The sequence below is a fragment of the Scardinius erythrophthalmus genome (genome assembly GCF_964197995.2).
Source record: "Scardinius erythrophthalmus genome assembly, chromosome: 22".
NCBI classification, from domain to species: domain Eukaryota; kingdom Metazoa; phylum Chordata; class Actinopteri; order Cypriniformes; family Leuciscidae; genus Scardinius; species Scardinius erythrophthalmus.
The window spans coordinates 30,173,729-30,196,989 of NC_138242.1; the positions used below are offsets into that span (position 1 = coordinate 30,173,729).

Sequence of the window (23,261 nt, forward strand, 5' to 3'; positions counted from 1 at the left end):
TCACAATTGTTTCTCTGTAAAGACGACATGTAATCCTGCCTTAGATTCCGGCTGGATTATGCCAGCTAACCTTTTAGGAACAACCCTCTCATGGTTAGCGTGCCTTCAGCACCTAAAACACCTTAAAACACAGTGTGCGCAGGCAGCTCGCAGCGTTCGCAGCAGAGCCCCAGTGGGACGCAGGCGAGCAGTGAATCAGATCCATTCAGGGTCTTTTGGGAATGTTTTGCTAACAGTATTTGCAGATCCGCTGAGGGCTAAATTTAGCGCAGGTCTTCCCGGAGTCCACACGGTATAATTAGGAGGTGTGAGAACCCTGCTACAATTCTAAGGTTACTGTCGATAACCGTCATAGCGACGGCCTTAAAGGTGCAGCGTGTGTGTGGTCTTCCACACGCTCCGCTGCACTTTAATGTGTGTGTGAGGGAGCGCTTGTATAGCAGTGTGTGTGTGGTCTGCCAGTTTGTGTTGTCCGTGTTTGTTTGTGTGAGGGGAGCTGTTCTTGTGAGAGTGTGTGCGTATGTTTGTTGAGTGTTTCCCACACTTTGCTTAGCAGAAGTGAGACACTCAGTCAATCAGAGAGCGTCTATTATTTCACTGAAGACGACGGGGGGAGAGAATACAGTGGCCTTAAAACATATTTATACACTTAAACGTCTGAATTGCATTAGACACCAAATATCAAATCAAAAGTCAATTATTGTAATGACAGAAACTGCACTAAAAGACGTTTGGGTTGAAGTGTTGACCATGAAGACTGTCAGTATTGTGTGTGTTTGTGGTCAGTGGATCAAGATGATGGTTAATGTGAATCTCTACACCGGTGTGAACCTCAGGAGAACTGACTCACGCATCACTGCTCAAACGTTTGGGATTTTATGTATTTGAAAGAAGTCTCTTCTGCTCAATCAAAAATACTGTAAAAACGGTGATATTGTGAAATATTATTCTCATCTAAAATAACTGTTTTCTATTGTAATATATTGTAAAATATCATTTATTCCTGTGATCAAAGCTGAATTTTTTAGCATCAAGCTTTTTTTCAATTATTAAAAAGTTTATAAACGTTAAATTGGTAAACATCTATTTCTTTACAAAGAATGTTGATGTGATTTTTCCGTTACCCGACTGTTGAACTCTCTTATGAGGCGCGTGGAGCATTTCAGTGCAGAGAAGAGACTCGGAATCAGACAATAGCGGCTGGAGCTGTAAATTAAATGCTCATATTAATACACGTGGTAAACTACAAACACACACACACACACTGCAGCTGCTCAAAACTATGCTTTCATCAAATGGACAGCCATAAGACTATGAGCTCATGCTAGGAGCACGCACACACACACACACACACACACAGTCTTAAGTCTCATGCCAAAACACACATCATCTGAAACAGCGCTTGTGTATCAGCTTGAGTTTGTATTTGTACATGATCCCCATAAATCAACGTTCATCTGGAAGAGAGATCCGCTTCCGAGCTACAGTGTAAAATATTATTGCACCAAAACTTTTACATCGCACTTGTGTGTGTCCGTCAGTCGTGAAACAGAGACAGTAAACACAATAATATCGATAATAAACTCACCGCACAACAACACGGCCGATCAATAGAAGTAAACGCTCCTTTTGCTACTCAAAGCAACACAAATACACATTAGAAACAGGAAGAGTCTGTAAAACTACGGCTACGGTCCATCTCGCTTTAAAACGTTGCATTGTTCATTCAGTCCGATGTGTCTGTTCACAAACGATCAAAACGAGGTTTAACATCACTCTTCATTTGGGTAAAGCTTCTGTTCTGGCGGTCGATTCAGTGTAGACTCATTCTCAAGTGCATGTGTTCTAGAAATGTTCAGTAATTCAGTGTATTTTGCTCATTGGAGAATCCCAATGGAGTATTCACAGTTTGGATAAGTCCTGTGTGTGTACAATTTGGTGGAAGGGTATAACGGTATCCTGAGGAAGAATGCATTGACGGAAAAAATCGTGACGTAATGTTTGTTTGCTGGTTTTCAAACCACCATGAGCAAGCTGTAAACATTTCACTTCTGAATACTTATGGAAGAGCTTCTGTCAAGCCTGAACTTCTGAAACACCTTCTGGAACAAGAAATCAGTTAAAGTGGCACAACACTGAGAACATGAGCAAATAATGCAACTGTACTGTTACATGTGATGATGCTGATGTTACCCATATTACCAGTTAAAGTCAATATGAATTATGAAATGGTATTTTACCTCAGTAATGTGATGCATCTCCTAGTGATATTTAAATAACATTATATATATGTAAAAATATATATATATACATTGTTCAAAAGTTTGGAATTATTAAGATTTTTGAATGTTTTTGAAATAAGTCCCTTCTGCTCACAAAGGCTGCATTTATTTGATCAGAAATACATAAAAAATGTGAAATATTATTACAGTTTAAACTGTAATTTATTCCTGTGATCAAAGCTGAATTTTCAGCATCATTACTCCAGTCTTCAGCGTCACATGATCCTTCAGAAATCATTCTAATATGATGATTTGCTGAAAACAGCATTTATTTGAAATAAATTATAATTATAAATGTATTTATTAGACCAATTTAATGTGCCCTTGCTGAATAAAAGTATGAACTTTGTGAATAAATAAATCAATATACTTTTGAACAGTAATATATTTATATATGCATGTATGGATTATGAAAACCTTTAGAAAATAACGTGCACTGATCAACTATTCAAAATCAGGAACATACATTAAGAAAGACTTCATATTGACTTTAACTCCTACTTGTGATTGATAAGCACTTGACATAGATTTTCCCATAAGGTTAGCATGCTCTTATTGTAGTGCAGGTGATATGGAGCTCCTTATGTCACCCGATGAGGAAAGGTGAGCAGATCAGTCCTGGTGAACCCACTCAGGTAAACATGAACCCTAAGACCTCATGAAGCAAGCATTCAGTAGTCTATGCACTTAAGTCAGTGTGTGAGTGTGTGTATTTACATGTTCGAGGGATCAAACAGTCGTGGCTCTGCTGTACTGCAGTGCGAGTGGCGAATACTCTTTGAAACGGACGCAGAGTTTCCCGCGTGTCCATGGGTTTTGTAGCGTGAGCGGGCAAAAGTCGTCCTGAAGCCATTTCTCTCTCCCCTCCACCAGCAGAACCAGCCCAAAGTGCTCCAGCTGCTCGCTCCCGTACACACACACCTCAGACTCGCAGGACGGGTAGCTGCACTGATCCACCGCACACGTGCACTGCTGCGCTGCTTTCTGCAGGTGATGGCACACAGCGTTGATCTCCTGGACTACCAGACCAACCATCTCTTTCGCCGACGTCTCTGGAGTCACTCGTAACTACAGAAGCAGACAAACACGTACATGTGAAGTCGGCAGATGAAGTCTATTCAGTAAGCCATAGCAACCTATGGTTAGGTGTCTAGCTCAAATGCACTATGATAATAACTCAACTCCTGAACTAAATTATATAGAATTATATATAATAATATATATTTAATATAATATGAATTTAAGAATTAAAATGGAATAACAGTCCCAAAAATTCACGACTTCTAGGATATAAGACACACAAAGATTTGAAATATCTGAAATGCCACCTAGAAATATACATTTTAATGAATAAAATGTATTGAATTTTTTTGTATAAGTATTAAGTAAATTGTATATATTTATATTCATATTTATATACAATAATTTATATTTATACATAATAATTATAGATAATGAATGGACTATCATGGAAGAATGCTTCATTTCACAGAATGCTCAAATATAGTCAATATAACTAGTACAAGTTTATTAAATTATTTAAATTCAAATAACTTAAATGAACTATTGTATTAAAATCTTTTAAATATATGTAATGAATGTAATTTAAATGTCAATATTAATTAAAAAAACAAAAACAATATGAAAGACATTTTTTGTGGAGATAAATGGCACATTCCAAATTTGTTTTGATGTTTTGCATTAATTTTTTTGACAGTACTGAAATTAGTTTAGGGAAATATGTCTAAACAGTAAACTAGGAAATAAATCACCACATCCTGTGAAATTGCTGCAAAATATCTGCAATAAACATGGAAGTTTCTGCAATTGGTGAAGCCACTGTGGCTCTTTATTCCTCCATCATAAATGACTTGCGTGTCAAAATGCAATAAACTCTTGCGTTCGGATGCTGGTGTTTGGGAATGCAATCATGTGCGACGCTTCTGAGAGGGAATTAAACCAAATCATTCTGATGATAGACTTTGGCTCAGACGTTTTAGAACGACCAAACCAACATTTGAGATGCTGTGCGATGTGATTGGTCCGCTGGTTAGTCCTGTTTTCCAGTCAAATCCACTGTTGAGGCACGTGATGCATCACGTGAGTTTTTTTGTTGTGCATAGAGGGATTTATTCGGTAAATGCATTTCCATTGTAGTTTACATGCATGTCTTCGTATTGCATAAAAAAAATCAGCCTCAATTGAGTGCATAAGATTTGTATTCTAATTTTTTTTTATTTATGTGCATCTTGTGCAATATCCCAAAATGAGCATGAAAATATGTGAAAGGAAACATAGCTAATAATGATGTGTGTGTCAACTCACAAACACTCACTTTGACACTGGTTTCCTTGGGTAATCCGGTCCGGTATTGTGGGTAAACTCTCAATGTGGTGTGACAAGGCCTGTGAGGGGAACCGCTGGAGGGGGCGGAGAGTCGCTGGACGCCACTGTCCTCTGATAGTGTGCGCACAGGCGCAGGGCGGGGTTCAGGGGCGGAGAAGCAGAGATCGAAGGAGGAAGGCCGTGTCCAGCCCTTGTGATTGGAGGAGCTGGTGGGTGTGGTTGGCATGGAGACAGGAGGCGGGTATTCCAGACTGCTGGTGCGGACACACAGCGCCGTTCTCTTCTCCGTGACCCGTAGCAGCTCGATCTGGCGGCTCGGGAGGATGAAGTCGCTATCGAACACATTCACGAGTTCCCGTCGGCTCATTCCTCCTCCGGTCTGCAGCACGTCTGGCTGAGAGGAGCGAGGCGATGACTGCGAGGAGGAAGAAGGGTGAGACGCTACAGATCTGAAGCTGGTAGGAGACGGTGGAAGCAGGTCCAGTTCTCTGGTGCTCTGGGTCACACTGGAGCTGTACTCGCTATCAGTAGTGAGGAACACCTCGGATGAGTTGTCCTCATCAGACAGACCATGGGAATCTTGGAAAAAACAAACAGAAAGAGGGTTTAGTAAAGGGCGGGACATTTCCCAAACATGCAAACATGCAAGGTGTCGCTTGACCAATCACAACACACTGTTCCAGCCGACCAATCAGAGCACATTGTGCTTTTCAGAAGGAGGGGCTTCATAGAGACAGGAAGTAAACAGAGCGTTACTGACAGACTGGGAAGAGAGGAGCCGCAACAGTGTAAAATATGGGGGAAAACAATGTGTTTTTTGTCACACTTTAGATTAGGGTCCAATTCTCACTATTAACTAACTATTAACTATGACTTTTGCCTCAATAAACTCCTAATTACGGCTTATTAATAGTAAGTTTAAGTATTGGGTAGGGTTAAGAGATGTAGAATATGGTCATGCAGAATAAAGGCATTAATATGTGCTTCATAAGTACTTAGAAACAGCCAATTTCCTAGTGATATGCATGCTAATAAGCAACTAGCTAATAGTGAGAATTGGACCCTAAACTAGTGTCACCTGTTTTTTTGAACATTCAAGCATGAAAGCTTATTCTAGTAGAGCCCAAAAACAAAATCAAGACATTGCAAACGGGCATATGGCCTCTTTAAGTTCACTACTATTTCCTCACCTTTAGGTTGTTCCAAACCTGTATGCAGGGATATTTTCTGTTTTTACATAGTCCTACCATAACAACAGTTCCAAGTGATCATGGGATGTCAAACGCCAAAAAGTATTACAAAGGAATATATTTCAAGGAAAACTTGAAATATATAGTGAATTGGTCGTATGGACAACTTCTATGCCCTTTTTTGGTGTTTTTATCTATTCATTCTTTTTTGAGCTTGATATACCATGGTCACTATAAACTATTATTATGCATAAAAAATTATGTGATCAGAAAAATAATAGCATACAGATTTGGAACAGCATGAGGGTGAGTAAATCAAGGACAAGTATTTTTAAAAGTATTTTAAAATATACTACTAGTTTAAGATTTTATTTCAGGCAAATTATGTAATTCTTTACTTTAAAAACAAAGTCTAAAATTACAACAACAAAAATGACATCAAAGAGGTTTGGCTGACAAACTAAGTTTGGGATGCATGTAATCCCAGACTGATACATAAACAGTGAAAACATTCCAAACTGTGCAAAACTCAACAAATACTTCATTTAAATCAAATTGATATGGCAGCTACACCAAAGAGCGTCTCTTCTGTATTTAATGGCCTGGTGACATGAAGCCTGCAACAGTCCAGTCATTCTGTGATATGTACTCTACTTGATTATATAATGAAGAGGCCGGTCAGAACAGACAGGTGAACGCTCTCACCGTTGTGTTTGCGTGTGGTCTCTGGTGAAGGTGTCGGTGAGGGCAGGTAGTCCACCTGAGAGGAAGTGGAAGCTGGTTTCTCCGGGATACTCTCTTTGGAGAAGTCAATAATCCAGCTCAGGCTCACTCCGGAGCTCTGATGCTTATATCGTGCGGACTGGAGGATCACCATCCACCGGGCATCACGCCACAGGTCCTCCATATGCTGAAAGTGAACACAGAAACATGGGTGAATCATCACAACATGCGTGATATTCTGAATAGCAGAAGCAGCAGAAGATTAGGTGGATTTAGATAAAATGCCACATGAGAGCTGTTTTTGGCGTTGTCACGATCCTCATCATGTGTCTTGATTTCTGTCGACTACACACAGGAAACAATACAACGGCTGCATTTGAAATCACATACTTTCTGGGTAACTTGGTGGTATTTAAACCAATACATTTTAATTTGTAAATTAACCCATGAAGGTTATCGACTGTACATTATATTATATTGTGTATTATTTTATATATAATTATATTTATTTGTTAATTTATTATGGTTTATAAAGTGTGTTTTTACACTGCATTCCATTTTTGAAAATCCTTTTCTAATCATATTCTTAATCATTTATAGTATATTTGTCTTTTTCCAATAAATCCTCATCACAAGATACATTTTTTTGGATTTTTTCCCCCCACTTGTTTTATGCAAGTAAAAAACAAGTGAATAAAATATTACAAGTAAAAAAAAGTAAAATAAAAAAAAAATATCCAAAAAAGTGGATAAAATATAAAATAAACTATATAATAGTAATATACAACGTTAATATCTCATGAAGTGTTGTTTCTAAGTAAATTTATCTTGTTTCATATATTTACATATTTAACTGAACAATTTTTTGGCAGTAAATCAATGTAATTTAGAGGAAGACTGTCAAATATTTATCTTAAATGTCAAAAGAATAAAGTAGACAGCTCAGGCTGTAGACTCAGATTACACCGGCTGATTTTTAAATTGCATCTATTAAAGATGATACTGTAAATTCCCGCAGTTGAACAGTTTGTTCTGATTTTTATTGCGGGTTTACTGTCATCAGTTACACCTATGAAAGCTGAACTGAAGCGGCAGGCTGCCAGTGTTGAATTGCACAGAGGACAGAAATACCTGCAAATACTCCTCAACCTGCTGATGTTTCTGCTTGGCAGCGAACAGCTCGGACTCAGAGAACGCCTCCCGCAAAGTCTGCTGGGACATCAGGGACTCCAGACCCAGCAGAGCCGACACGCGGCAATACAAGCCGATGAAACTAGGGCAGTAGGCCTCGAAGTGAACTACACAGAGAGAGAATGAGTGCACATGAGGTGACAGGGATAGAAGATACATGTGGGTGAATGAGTTTACACTGTGTCCTCTCACCTAACTCAAAGATCTGCAGCGGGAGGGTGAAGAACCCAGAGCGCAGCGAGCAGAGATGGTTCTGTCCGGGCGGTGAACACACCTCCTCACATGGTGGGAGGAGCAACAGGAAGGACACGCCCTCCCCCAACTCCACCACCTCCTTCACATACACACGGAAATCCTGTGCCTGATGTATGAAGCGGAAGAAAAATAGTAGTATTTCTATTATCAACCTTTTTTTTGGTGTATAGGTTTGCTACATGGTTTTCATAGTTTCGTTTTTTTATTTTATTTATTAATACTTTTATTCAGCAAGGGTGCATTAAATTGATCGTAAGTAACAGTGAAACACTATTTGTGGTACATTATGACACACCATTATGTACTTTACCCTGCTTACTGCTTATTATGGCTACTTGTCAAATCAATAAATGTGCATGCACAAATATTTTATTATTTGAGAATTAAGAGACTGGATTGGGATTCTAAAAGAACACAAATTCACACAAAAAAGAACACAAATTCAGATTGATTCCCTAAACTAAAATGAACTGGTTCAAATGATTCACTAAAGCAAACTGACAAAAAAAACAGACATCATTAGATTTTTCCATGACTATTCCATGACTATTTATTTTCTAAATTGTAAATAAAACAAAGATTATTCAAGTCTTTCTACTTAGAAATTTCACGTTTAAATCAATGTTACTTGTCATTTCTTTGTAGCTATTTGTGAAATTTACCAGCAATTTCTGTATGAAAATTGCTTCAAAGTAAATCCTACACCAATTTTTTTTCAGTGTAGAAATTTCCATAGCTTTTCCACACAATACATGCAAAACAGGCTTGCGGCATGTGTTTTATCAGTTTCATGTATGTAAATGTGTGCATTTAATACTGCATGGCCCTGATTTACTAAGGTCCCAAATAAGGGGCACTAATTTGCTTGTGCAATCAAACAAATTACATGTGTCAATGTGTGGGTATGTTGTGAATGCACAAACCTGGTGATTGGGAATGTTGATGTAGCCGAGTAAATCTTTAGCAGCGGTTCGTAAGTCCAGTAGGAGGCGATGCGGCGCGCTCTGAGCGTCGGCACACACTTGCGCACTGTCCTCGAGCGAACTCAGTGATTGAAGCCACTGCCATTCTTCCCTACAAAACAATCATAATTATTACATATATATAGAGAGAGAGAGAGAGACAAACTCATGCATAACACAGCCATAAAGACGTAGAATACCTGGAGACGTGGTCGTTGTCCCGTACTTTGACGTGGCACAGCACGTTTGGGTGTTTGTGTGAAACGAGCACCCTGATCTGGTCCACTGAGGTGTACAGCTTCAGGTAACCAAGATACAGGCCCGGAGACAGACACTTCTTGCTGCGCAGGTGATAGGCCAGTTTCTCCTGCACACAAAGGGCTCATTCTAAAAAGTGAAACTTTTTAAGAACATGTCCAGATTAAAATTCATCCCATAATCTGATGAAAATCTAAATCATCTAAACCCGAAATCTAATCATTGGATGATGAGTTTTGTGATGCGGCTGAGGATGAAATAATAGCCCATCCGCGCATCTCTACTGGGGATTAAAAAATGTCCCCACAAGGTCAAAAATGACTGGTATTACCACCTTTGTGAGGACAACAGAGTCCCCACAACGTAGTGTTTACCAGGACACACACACACACACACACACACACACACACACACACACACACACACACAGAGGTATGAAGAACTTCCTGCAATAGCCTGAAATTGACCCACGTTTATCATTTCTAAACTATTTGACTGAGAGACTGACTCTGGAGCCATGTGGTTGTTGAGCTGTGGAACCACTTTCACCACACACACACACACACGCACACACACAGCTTTACCACAGGGAAAATCTGAGCCGCTCAGACAAAACATCACGGCCAGAGCCGTTTCAAACACACGATCAGCGGTGGGTGACGTGTTTACAGCGTTCAGACTAAATCATCAAATGAACAATGCTACTGTTATACTCCCACAATTCACAGCACTCAAGTAATAAGAGAGACATAAAAAAAGAGGAATACAGTAGCTAGTGGAATGTTTTTTTCCCACTGATTTTCATACTTCGGGCTCATTTATATCAGAGATTGAAAGCATTCGTTCACCCAAAGATAAAAAAAAATTGTATAATTTTCTCTCCAAAGTTGTTCCATAATCATAGTGCTTTCTGAAATTGAATACGGCGCATCAAAATGAGCCGTGCCAGGCTTGACGTCAATGTCGAGACACGAGAAACACGTTTGACATCAAACCTGGCATGATGTGTCTTGCCTTGCAGTAAAATGTTTAGACTGAATTTATGTTTCTCATTATTCTAAAAATATAACAGAGCTTTGATCACTACATTTTTTCCATACTTCCATTTGTCATGGTGCTAGAAGTATGTGACAGCACAAAACATTAGCGATGGACGCCGGTGTTTCAGTGTGTGAAGCACTCACGTGCAGCGTTGTGAGGAGTGTTTCCAGTGCGCTGGGCTCATCTGATGAAGAGGACGACCTGCGCTGCAGCTGGAATTTACTGACGGGAATCCAGCGCAAGCCTTCCAGCGACGCACATGCGCTCACGTCCTTCATCAGCACCAAAACCACGTTACCGTGCTTGTCCTTGATGGGCTCAAAATACACCTGTCCCAGATCCACTGTGCCAAGGAGAGCCTGCACAACAAACAAACCAAAAAAGGAAACTGTTACCTCAAGATGTGTTACGAGTGTAAATATTTCTCAACCCTAACAAAGATTTGAATGCAATTCTTTCCTAAATGATGCAAAACTATATTAAATCTGATCATAATTTGGTTCAACTTGAATTTTTTGGATTCATTTTTACATTCCTAGTGCACCGACATTTTTGGCAACCCAAAATATTTGGCAGAAAATGCAATAAAGAAAATTGGTTTGGGAAAAAAATGGTTTTGGAGAGCCAGAATCACTGACTAAGCTGTTTTTAGTTGATGCAAGAAAAAACTTCACTGAACATTCAATCCGATCCAATAAGCTTTGTGCTTTTGATATGTATCAGCTTTCAAATTCTGTCCATTTAAATCACAAATTGAATCAATAAATGTCGTTTTGATGCTCTTTAATGATCGCTGCACCCACATCAGTTCCAGCGGCACCACGGAGAGCATGTGAACTGATCATCTCTTCTTCCTTACTTCTAGTTATAGCACAAAATAAACATGAGCGATCATCCGAGGAGAGCATGTGAACTGATCATCTCTTCTTCCTTACTTCTAGTTATAGCACAAAATAAACATGAGCGATCATCCGAGGATATGTTGAAAGAACAAGTACAACTTACTGAAATGTAACATGTCTCATGTAATCACTTAATCAGCGTTTCAACTGCTGAAAGACGTCACTAAAACAGCTTGTAAACAATATGTCAAGTAAGGTTACATTTACCACAGGCAAGTCAATCAATGTTAATAGTTAGCTACAAAATAAGTACTTTAACTATTAGATAAATTTGATTAATTAAATCATTATTAAATACGTTTATTTTCGGTTTCAGTGTCAGTTATTGGCTAAATGAAAACTTAAATTTCAGTTTCGGTGTTTCTGAATGATTTCAGTGCATTATTACTACTAGTGACACTAAATTTGAAAATGTTGTTCAAGGTGCGTTTAGTTTGTTCACCTGTAGTTGTGCGGCAGCCTGAATCATTTTGAGGCGCGTCTGGAGCGTACAGGAACTGGAGGCGTGAGCAGGACTGATGCACTGCTGCATCCAGGTGAGTTCCTCCCAGAGATGTGACACCTGTCAACATGCATCACCATGGAAACAATGTTTAATACTCAAATGTTGATACAGTATATGGCTATGCATGTGTATATGAGTGTTTCGGGTTGAATTTGTTTCAGTGAATCAGTATTGGTTAAATGAACTGATTTAAATTAAATTGGATTTTAACGTTAACCTCCTTATCTTTAACAATGTGAAATAAGCTTACTATATTTTTTAAATAAAAGTGTATTTTACATTGCCATATATCATTTTGGGTTGCTTTTTGTTTTTATATACAGTATGTAAGATCATGATACACTTACAACCGTAATCTCATGTGTACAATTAAAAAACAAAAGCTAAACTAAACTACAAGCAAAGTCACCTCACCAAACCAGTACCTTTACAAATACCTTGATTATATCAAGAAAGTTGAATACACATTGATACTCTGATACACTTTGTTACCTTTGTGAACCAAAGTATATCCTGTGCGTGACAGCTGTACGAGTCGTCCACCTCAACGACAGGCAGCTGATCCTCTGAAGTCACCAGAACATTTTCATCTTTATAAAATATACAGGCCAGATAAAGACCTCTACAGAGAGGAAGAGAGAGGCGTCATGGTTGATGCAAGACATGGTGTGTTGAGAGAGCTTGATTACACAACATCGCAACTTGATGTTGTTTTCTCTCACCTTTTCAGATTTTTGACAAATTTGCTGGTGGGCTGGAAGAGATGCCTCAGACTTTTAGACACAGAGTGTTTCCTGGTGTTCAACGGGGGTTTGCATTGTTCTAAACACACAGGGAGAAAGTTATTGCCGTTCAACTTTAACTTAAAAGATTCAGAAGGTTGCAGATTAGACTCACTAAATAAATATGAAGTGTATATAAAACACTGAGGTGAAAAACAATTAGTGATTGAAACATCATCTAGGTTATGTATATTTTTTTGTTAGTGTAGCATAAGGAGTTTATGGAGATAATAATCTTCCAGTCTTTTTAACTAAAATTGGTGCACATCTGTATGCTGTGTGTGAATGGAAGTTAAGTATCTGCTTTGCTCAGACCAACAAAATAGCCGCATATATCACCGATGGGGAGGACTGTGTCTCTAAAGGCCCTTTTATAGCTTAATTAGAGTTTAATGATCAGTGTTCAGCGAGCAGGCAGTGATTTCCTTATGGAGCATGTGATCACACGCGTGAGTGTGTTTTAGCCCTACAGTCAAGTCAAATTTATCCCCCTTAACTCACAGTAAAATAAACCCTCAGCTCTGATGCACTAAAAACAACAAACAAGACCCCCGGAGTCGCACCCAGGAGACATGAGCACGCGAGCTCAGCCCACTCGACCCCTCTGAAATATTAACTCAGCATTTGTTTTAAAGCGCTTAAATGTTTGTGGTCGCGGTCACTGTGGCTCGGTGTGAATGAGGAGGTTTTTCATTCAGGTCCGAAGTGAGTATTTACCGTGGCATGCGCAGTGACGGTGTGCCCCTTTAATTTGCCCCAGGAGCTGCTCTAACGCCTCTTTCAGACCCTGCTGGCGGGGGGGAAGCCCGTCCACCTCCCTCCAACCTGCAAAGTAAAACATAAAAAACAGTGCATTGTGGGTGAAAACAACAAATGCATATGAAAAAGTGTTTCAAATCACAATTTTACATGTCTCTTTTCAGGTTTTTCAAAGCCAAAGAAGGTTATACCAAACAAAAATTATGAGATTATGTAATGTGTGCGTGCTAATCTCACAGTAAATAATTCAGCATTCGCCGTATATCCCTGCATCGAGCACACACAAACACACACGGCACGGTAAACAGGATGATGTTCTGATGGCGTGTTGGTTGCAGGCCGGTTCCCGGGTAAGCAGGGAAAACATGGACGCTCTATTCCCGGAATGTCTAACACAGACCCTCTCTTCAGCCCGGCTAACCTCGCAGAGAGCGTGTGTGCATGTGTGTGTGTTATGAAAGAGATAGAGCGAGGGGGATAAAAGACGCAAACAAGATGTAAATAAGAGAAATTGTGTGAAAATAATTTCTGAGTGTGTCCGAAAAGCGGCGTGTGTATGTGAGCGTGAATTGTAGAGGGAGACAACAAGTGTGTGTGTGTGTGTGTTTGAGTTGGTGTATAAGAGCCGTTCTGTCTGCAACTTTACAGCCTCTCACAGACATGCAAATATTTCCAGAGGGAGTCGAAATGGAAAACACAAACACACACATTAAATTAGCATGCTCAAAACACACACACACTCAATGTAAAAGAGCCCTAAAATCTGTGAGAGAAAAGGACGGCTTGTCCTCACAAACATAAAAATGAGGACACAAATATTACACAAATGAAGCCAAACGTAAACACACACACACAAACATAGATACTAAATCACACACACACACACAGACGCACGATACGTCATGCAACTTCTTAGAAAGCAAAACATGACTAACATCTGTCCTGTTTGTTGTTGTTGATTATGTGTGTGTTTGTATACTCACTTGAGGGTGTAGCACAAGCAGGTTCAGATATCTGAGGTGAACTCCATCCCTTCATGTTATATGCTGATACCTGGACATAACAGCATGTGCCCTGTAAAAAGAGGTAGTGTTATATTTAAATATAACATTTTTTGACAGTTAAGAGGTCATTGTACTATAACTGTAATTCAAAACATCCTTGTTAGTCCAAAATCAGTTTTTATGAAGACGACTCGTTTCAGATTTTGTCACATAATGATTTATGTGACATAATAGTGCAATTAAAGCAGCACTCAGTAGCTTCGGGATTTCTTCGCTGTATTCTCGCTTTTCGCTCGCAGGTTTCTCTCTAGAGCTCCCCCCACAGCTTCGGAATAAATATTTGACAACACTGTTGTAAAAACTCTTTGGTGATTCTCAGACACAGAGGCTTGTAGATCAACGACATCAAAGCAGATGGGACATTCTTTAAAACGTCTTCTTCCTTCGGGTTCGGACAGCGTGAGGGAGCGCAATAATGACATTATTTGAGCAGATTTCTTTTGGCCGTAAAGCAATTGTTTACATCGCGAGACCTGATATCACGCGATACTTCCTGCTGCGGCGGCCGGCGGCCCGCCGTCTCAAAGTTGCAAGTGCGAATTTTCCGCTCACGGGCACCGGGGGGTGCGAAACGACCACCATTCAACCCGAAATAAGTATTATAACCATTCCAATGACTCCGAAGCTGTTCAGTTAAGGTAAAAAAGTTACTTAGTTCACCTTTAAAGACCGCCTCTGAAGAATTAGATCAATGCCTACTTCTACATCATCGCGTCTTTGGCGCGTTAGTGAGATGAGAAGGAGATAAGAGAGATACTGGATCACTGGACTAAAAACAACATTACCATCCTAATGCTAGGAAAGTGGTAATTTATTTTTAATTATATGTATATCTCAGTAGAGCATTGTTAGTTTGTTTGTTACATTTCACTGTGGATTTATTGGAAAATCGCAATTTCTCTCTCGCCAAAACTGCCGTTATAATCAATGATGTTGTCTTCACTGCGTAATGAATGTCTTGTTTACATCGTGTTTGCACTTTTAGTTAGTTCAGAAATCGAGTTGCAATGACGAGATCACTGCATTCATGCGCTCAACAGATATATCTGTCATCTATATCAATAAAAATAAATTAAAGCTTAAAAAAACACTAATTAAAATGACAAAGCACATAGCAAAATTACCAAAACTTAAACTATAAAATCATACAAAAAATCCTTAAATAACACTGTTGTGCTCAATATATTCTATTAAATAATTAGATATAAATATAATTAAAGAAAATCTTTCTTCACAATGCTCTTCACCTCTGAGACAAGTTAAATGAATATTAACCAATAATATAGCACAAGTTTAAAAGGATCACCCAAAATTAAAATTCAGAAATAATTTACTGTACTTCATGTCACTGACTTTCTTTCATCTGTTGAACTTTTAAGAAAATGTTTTGAATTTACATTTTCAGAGCTTAAAGTTCTCCAAAATACACAATAAAGCACCAAAATTGGCAACTCAAGAGGCCTCAGACCAACCAATCATGAATAAAGTTTGAATATGCAGATGTGCAATTGAGATTTGAGAGCTCTGATCTGTTCCATTATAACTGTTTAATGCACAAAAGTAAACATTTTAAATGATTATATCTTGGCAACAGTTAAGTAATATCAAAATAGTAATATCATTTTAAAAAATGACTTTAGTTCAGTGGTTCTCAACCGTTTTTGACTCCAATGCATTGTAGTATTGTTTGTAGCATGTTTTACTCCGTATACTAACCGCTGTAAGTCCAGTGATGTCATACTGGAGTTGAGTCACGTCTTCGATTACCGTCTCACCGAGCAATGGAGTAAATGAAGGAACGCTGCTCCAGCTCACTGAGAAACACACAAGCAAGCAGTCATTTAGAAGATGCACTGGATTTGCACTGAGTACTGTACTAGTACTACCACCATGCCATGCTGTGGACATGCGCCTACTAGTCACGGATCATGTGACTTCAACAGTGCTTGTTCTATATGGCGAAACAAAAACTGTGTCCTGGTATATTTGTGTATCATTTGTTTTGTATGGTAACCCTGTGAGGGCTAAATATTTTTGTATTTGTTCACAAAGACCATCCAATCTAATGTCTGACAGAAACTACAAGCGAGTGTGATATGTCTGTTCTTTTGACACAGTTTATGACAGCACCAGGGTTATTATCATTAACTAACTAATGCTAAAACTAAAATTATTAAAAACGTTTCTGTTAATTGAAATAAAAATGAAATAATTTTTTTTACTGAATTGGAATATAAAAAAAGACAAAAGCACAACCAAATTCTTTGACAAAATGCTAAATGCATAAATGTAAATGTAAAAATTAAACAAATTAAAATGAAAATATACAAAATAAAAGCCAATTGTAACGTGTATAGTCAGTTTTAGTTTCGTTTTCACTGTGTTTCCTGTGCTCGTTTTGCCTTAGTTCCTAGTCGCCGTAAGTTTCCTCAGTTGTTCATTGATTTCAACCTGTTTTGTTTTCCGTTGATTACTCAGTCTGTATTTAAGCCCTCAGTTCATTGTTGTGCATTGTATGTTCATCATTGCATTGTGTTGTCTATAGCTATGTTTCCATCCACACGTTTTTATCCGAATTGAGTGATATCGAATGAAAAATGCCTTATGGAAACAGTCAAATTCGACTGAATTTCATGAATATCGACTCAAATGAAATACAGTCGGTCTCATCGAATTTTATCTTGATCGATATACGGCTTATGCGATAAACGCTGATGGAAACGATAGATGGTGCGATCCATTTTGTCTAGCAAAACTTTGTTCGCAAATGTTTGCTTGAATGTTGAGCGATTCAGTGCGAAAATGAAATGGAAACACCTTAAAATGTCTCAAATCAATTCGATATACCAATTTAATCGCAAAACAGCATGTGACATCATTACGCACAGGTTTTTATTCGCTTTAAAGCCGTTGGATGGAAACACACATTCACCAGCTTTATTCGCATGAGCTTTTTTACCGAACTTATGATAATTCGATTGACAAGTGGATGGAAACATAGCTTATGTTGATTTGGTTGTTAAGCTATAATTATTATTACTCCTGTTATCTCCTAAATGTTCCAAGTCTGTTTGTTAATAAAGTGTGTTTTGTTTTGGATACTCCACTACAGCTAAGCGTGACAGAAATTCTAAATATTTATAAAAACTAGTAGTATATAAATTAACACTGAAAAACACTGGATAGCACTAGAAGTGTGAATCTGGCAATATAATTTGTGAGATATTTTCATTTCTCACCCGCATCTCACTCGGCTGTGCGGAACATATTCTCTAGCTGGCCGTCAAACCGCTGATGCTCACCAGCGAGTCGATGAGTCAGTCGTGTGTGTTCATGGGTTTTGGTGGTATAATTTAAATCATCCCTATAACAGGATGAGTCAGGAGTCACTCACCGCGGTATTTGGTAATAACAGCAGAGTTGTGACAAAGAGGCTCTTGGAAGTAAACTCTGAGACTGGTGATACTGCTGACAGACAGATAAACGTCGCTGGGAGGTTCAGGAGGACCTGAAAACAACACAAAGTCACTCAGAATCATGACCAGCAACTATAACCACAGTTATGTGTGTGTTACTCACTGGCGTGTGTGTATCCGGTCTGCATGCGCTTGTAGAGGCGGAGCTTCCATTCCCACGTTTTCAGCTGTCTCTCTCTGTTTGACTCCACCCTCTCCCCAGGCTCCTCCCCCGTTACCTGGGCAACCAGCTCTGCTATGCGATGCTCCGCCTCTTGCACCAGAGAGGCCAGGTGAGCAGCTCTGCCTTCAAGACTTAGAACTAGAGAATACATAAAAGAGATTTCAAAACATTTTTTAAATATTGAAAAGTAAACCTTTTTGTTAACCCCAAGAGCTAAGTTTCTAACTGTGGAATTCTACATCCACCATGTATGTTTTAACCATTTCATCTCTAATTTGTAAAAGAATAACGAGAAAGGAAAAGACGGCTTGTTTTTTATTTTTTCGTTTTGTTTAACAAACCAAAAAACTTTTTTATTTATTGTGTACAAATTGGTTTATGGCTTCAATATTTTATTCGCACATGTGGGTGGCACAATTCCACTGAAATTTGAAGGCTTTGAAGCTACATCCATTCATATTACTGATCTACAATACACTTGTGTAAAAAACTAAGTAAAAATAAATGAGTAAATTATAAAAGTATACTATAAAGTTATGAATGAACCACTGTAAAAAAAAAAAAAAAAAAAAAAGTTGATATAAGCAAATTAATTCCAATTATCTTTGATAGTTATATTACTTTATATTGTTAAATTGCAAGCAATGTCCCAATTATATTTCACCCCTAAAATTTGCCTGAAAATTTTCACCAAAAATTACATTGCTGTAATAAAACAATAAGCATAAATCAAGTTCAGTACAGCAAAAACTACCATGATACAAAAATTTATTAATTTAATTAATTTATTAAAAAAAGTAATTTCAAATGACAGTAATAAGAATGGGAGGCTGCTTAATTAATGCAACAATGCGAAAATATTGTAATGCTCCTAAAATTACACTTCATATTCATTATGCAAAATATAACAAAATAATATAAAAAATAATATGAAATTAAATATGACCTGGGCATTCCCAAACATTCGATTTAAAAACATTAATTAGAGATAATGATAACTACAGTATAAAAAGTGTGGTGGAAACTGACATTATGTTTTGATCTTTGGTGTTGCATACCATATCACATTGCTGTTGTCGCCGTTTGATTGAAGCAATAAGCCACTACTGCTTTATTGTAATGTATAGCATGTGGCAAACATCTGTAGATGCATGGTTTATGATTCATAAAGTAGGGCTCGTGCTGCATGCGTTTGATCGCAGTAAGTGTACTCACAGTGGGGACTCTCTTTGGCCCCGGCTCTCAGCAGAAGTTTGGCCATGGGGACGTTGTTGGTCATGATGGCGATGTCGAGTGGCAGCAGTCCTTCACTGTTGGGTGTGTTTAAGTCCAGCTCCTCCAGACTGAAGGTGCTCAACAGAGACTCCACAACATCCAGCTCCTGATGCTCCACGGCTTCAAACAGAGCCTCGTTGCCCTGGAACTACACATGCATGCACAGATATATCTCACACACATAGAAAATGCATGCTGTCAAACTGCAGCCACGTATGCACAAAATATCAATGCCATTTTTGAATATAACTTTTTGAGTTGCAATATGGTTCTTTGAAGATTAAAAAAGGTCTTGGTGTTTTATTATAGGTTCTTCAGTATTGGTTTCTAAGTTTTTTTTGGATCTTTTCAAATGGCATCATCAACTGCTATTGGATGCTTTTTATGTCAGTCAAACAAGCTTGAAATGTCAAAATTCAATAGTTATGTGAGACTAATTTGGTTTCTACTATTGTATAGGTCTTGTTTAAGTGTTTGCATCTCACCATGGTGGTTTTATGCGAATGGTCCTTGTCCGACTGGCCTGGGAGTGCCGTATCTTCCAGAAGCAGGTTCGTCGTGCGAAACTTTCCAGACAGGTTTCTGTAGAGGCGTCGTGCAGCACTCGGAGGAGACGAACATGATGTGCTGGAGTATTTGCGTGGAATCAGAGGATGGGGGTCTGGAATCTGTTGAGTCATTTTGGATTCGGCCCTGAAAAAGAAATTGCACAAGAAAAACTGAAATTAAAAAAATACAAAAAATCGTTAGAGGATAAATACTTACATACTTGCACTTTTTAACAAGAAATACACCACAAAAACATTTTTTTTATTTCTATTAAACATATCAGTAACACTTTACAATAAGGTTCTATATGTTAACATTAGTTGACTACATTAGTTAACACAAACTAACAATGATAATTTAAAACAAATTAATTTCAACATTTACTAATACACCATTAAAATCAAAAGTTGTATCTGTTAATATTATTTAATGTACCTGAGCTAACTTTAACAATAAACAGCTGTATTTTTATCAACTAATGTTAATAGAGATAAAAAAAATACTGTAACAAATGAATTGTTCATTGTTTGTTCATTTTAGTTAATGCATTAACTAACGTTAACTAATGGGTCATTATTGTAAAGTGTTACCAATATCGACAAGACAAATTTACGTTAGAAGCCAAATTAATGTAAGATAATAAGATACGTTTATTTTTCTAAATTTGGTCTCTTAAAATCTTTCTTGCAACTAAGTTTTCTTGTTTTAAAACTAAAGCAAAAAATAGTGAGGTTTGTGTAAAAAACAAAACTAAATCACCAATAAACTAAGAATGGAAGGGAATAAAAGTAATATTTTAAGAATCAATAACTGAAAAATCCATATTGATTGACCGCTGATATAATTTGGGGAACAACATGTTCACCCTGATATCAAGATTCATTCAGAGGGGCTTCAGATTTGGAAACAGAACAAAGGGCTCCAAGAACTACAACTGTCACAAATGTTCTCGTATTAGGACGGACCATTGTCCGCGTCGGATGCAGGCGAACACCTCCGAGTGCTCTGATAATAACGTGCTTATTTTAACGGGCAGGTATGTGCTGTGTGCAGATAAAAGTGGGTATATTTGTGGCAGTCCGGATCAGTTTCAAAGGCGGCTGATCTCTGGGCTTAAAGTTTCTCCTCTTGTGCTGAACACACGGGCTGTCGAGCGAACGGCGCGCGCACTCACATGAAAGACTAGCAGATGAAAGAACGAGGGATAAAGAGAGAAAGACAAAAGAAACAGGGACACCACATGTTAACACAGCCGTCTCAGCACCCCATCAGGCGAATAGTGATAGAATAGAACAGACACACACACACACACACACACACACACACAAAACAGTTTCCCACCACACAATTACTGTGAGGTCCAAACGTCTGAGACCACACTGGGAATCTGGGATTCCAAAGCATATTTAAACCTGGAAATCAGATCATTTTTAAAATATTGAAACATTTACAACCAAGAAACATTGTGATATTTCGGATATATCTATGTATTAATCATACGTAAGTAAATTAGCGACATAGATCATGTGACAGTCCGATTTTTCCATTGAATCTCAAGTTTTATGTAGCTTCGGTGCCAAAAGAGTCTCTTTTGTGACATTTCTGAATTCATGTTGATTTTTCAATTCAACATCATTTGTAATTAAAAAAAATGGTATTCATTTAAAAAAATGTAGGACATTTGGACAGGACTGTACACAGCAACAAACAATTATTTACATGTACACACACACACACACACACACACACACACACACACACGTGCACAGAGTCAAGTTGGGGGCAAAAGTGCTCAGATATCTGGGGATTGTGTCTGGCATCACATCAAAAGGCAAAGCAAAATTTAGCACACAAATACGAGCACATTTAACACGTCCAGTAAGTCAAGGCTAAATGAGAATAGGCCATAGTATGGAAAATTTAGTGAGTAATGCCTCCGTCTAAGAATAATAGCCATTGAGAACAGTAGGCGCATATAAACACATGCAATCCCGCACACATGTGCATGTGTTGAGCTCACTGATGGTAAGAGATTACTCTTTACCGTTTCCCCGAACACATGTTCACATTTACCTCCGAGATCAAACTCTACCCGATACGACTGCTAATGTGGCCGGTAAATTATCTGCCGTGTTTCACGTGAAACAATGATACAAGCTGGAGAGGTCGTTCGAAGTGTTTCTGTCACTCGTTTTAGATCTGATGTTGCTATACAGAAAATAAATGACAACTTCAACATTCTGTTCCTGGCTGTATTCTGAACAATTCATCGGCGCACTTGTTCTTAATCTGAAATGATTTTTCATTGACATCATATAGGCGTAGGCGAGCTATTCAAAAATGTTAACTAATAGTCAAATAGATATTTATGAAAAATGTAAGTAAATGTCATGAGTGATTTTGGGTTGCAAACGGCAAATTCACACTGGCTTTGAATGTATTTTTGTGAATAAACAGAACTGTTGGGAATGGGTAAAAGGTGGGAAATGGGAAAAGGTTTAATACTGGTAAAAATGTTTTTGCATACATATTGTCTCTTTTGACAACAGCAAAATGTATGACTATAGATTATGTCTCTTTAAACAAGAAAAAAAACCTATATAATACACGATTATCAGCAGATTATTTAACATTTAATTCAGAATTCTGAATTTAAAATCTGCTAAATTTAGCTCTTCTATATAATGAGCCATTAATGAAATATCGCAATTACAAACTGACAACTTGCAGTTTCTACTCATTGTATTAAATTAATTTTGTTTTACAGAATATTAAAGGTAATATTAAAATATCAGGTAACAGTGGTTATAATAAAATGGCATATCAAACAAAATTATTTTCTAGTTCTATTTTCTACACAATTTTCGGAAAATGTTTACTTTCCTTACTGTATAGCTGTAATCACGAATTCAACAAAGACATACGTTTTTACTCGTTGCTCTAATTCTGAGATGGATATAAAGTATAATATTTAATATAAATCAATAAAGTATAAATTTAGAGATACATTTTTGATCCTAATCAACTGGAAAATGATGGTGAGATGGATTTGAAGTTAATACATAAGATGCAACAGACGCAACGATCACAATGCACGGATGTGTGCGAGAGACACCAATCCGGCTGATTCTTTCACGTCGTCATCAATCAAACAAAACTAAATGTTTACGACATGTACGCAAAGAGCGGGCGACGTCTCTCTTTCTTTCAGAATAGTTGGTTATAACAGACGTAAAGGGGGCAGAGGGACTCCTCTACGAGGGTTATATGTGGCCGCGAGAAGGAGAGTCGGAAATTTGATTCTTGGCACCAGACAGACTGCAGTCCGACCAGCCAAAATTTGGAGGGGGAGTGTGTGTGACAGTAAGCAACAGGAGGGGGGCAGCGAGGACAGTATTCCCGATTAGTGTGTGTGTGTTACTAGGGTCAACAGAACCCCTCTCTCTCTCTCTCTCTCTCGTGTACTTCAGGCCTAGTGGAGCCAGTCTAACCCTTCGACCTCTCACACACACAATGGGGAATCAAAGCTAATCAGTTG

The 23,261-nt window shown here is 38.2% G+C and overlaps 1 protein-coding gene and 1 gene segment (V, D, J or C); both read right to left on the reverse strand.

Annotated features, from left to right (window-relative positions):
- The window catches only part of LOC308682903 (Ig kappa chain V region 4135-like), a 1,009,768-nt gene that overhangs the window by 376,480 nt on the left and 610,027 nt on the right, over positions 1-23,261 (reverse strand).
- ankfn1b (ankyrin repeat and fibronectin type III domain containing 1b) overlaps positions 2,489-23,261 on the reverse strand; it is an 80,815-nt gene continuing 60,042 nt past the window's right edge. For both annotated transcript variants that reach the window (XM_081352471.1, XM_081352472.1), the window contains 18 exons: positions 19,660-19,867; positions 19,115-19,322; positions 17,840-18,037; positions 17,655-17,768; positions 15,977-16,074; positions 14,180-14,270; positions 13,155-13,262; positions 12,378-12,477; positions 12,148-12,277; positions 11,593-11,712; positions 10,392-10,607; positions 9,150-9,316; positions 8,911-9,061; positions 7,925-8,093; positions 7,673-7,839; positions 6,524-6,728; positions 4,618-5,207; positions 2,489-3,350 (listed from right to left, as the gene is read on the reverse strand). In XM_081352471.1, coding sequence (XP_081208597.1) covers positions 3,012-3,350; positions 4,618-5,207; positions 6,524-6,728; positions 7,673-7,839; positions 7,925-8,093; positions 8,911-9,061; positions 9,150-9,316; positions 10,392-10,607; positions 11,593-11,712; positions 12,148-12,277; positions 12,378-12,477; positions 13,155-13,262; positions 14,180-14,270; positions 15,977-16,074; positions 17,655-17,768; positions 17,840-18,037; positions 19,115-19,322; positions 19,660-19,867 — 3,379 coding nt within the window. In that variant the 3' untranslated portion in view covers positions 2,489-3,011. The remainder of the gene's footprint in view (positions 3,351-4,617; positions 5,208-6,523; positions 6,729-7,672; positions 7,840-7,924; positions 8,094-8,910; positions 9,062-9,149; positions 9,317-10,391; positions 10,608-11,592; positions 11,713-12,147; positions 12,278-12,377; positions 12,478-13,154; positions 13,263-14,179; positions 14,271-15,976; positions 16,075-17,654; positions 17,769-17,839; positions 18,038-19,114; positions 19,323-19,659; positions 19,868-23,261) is intronic.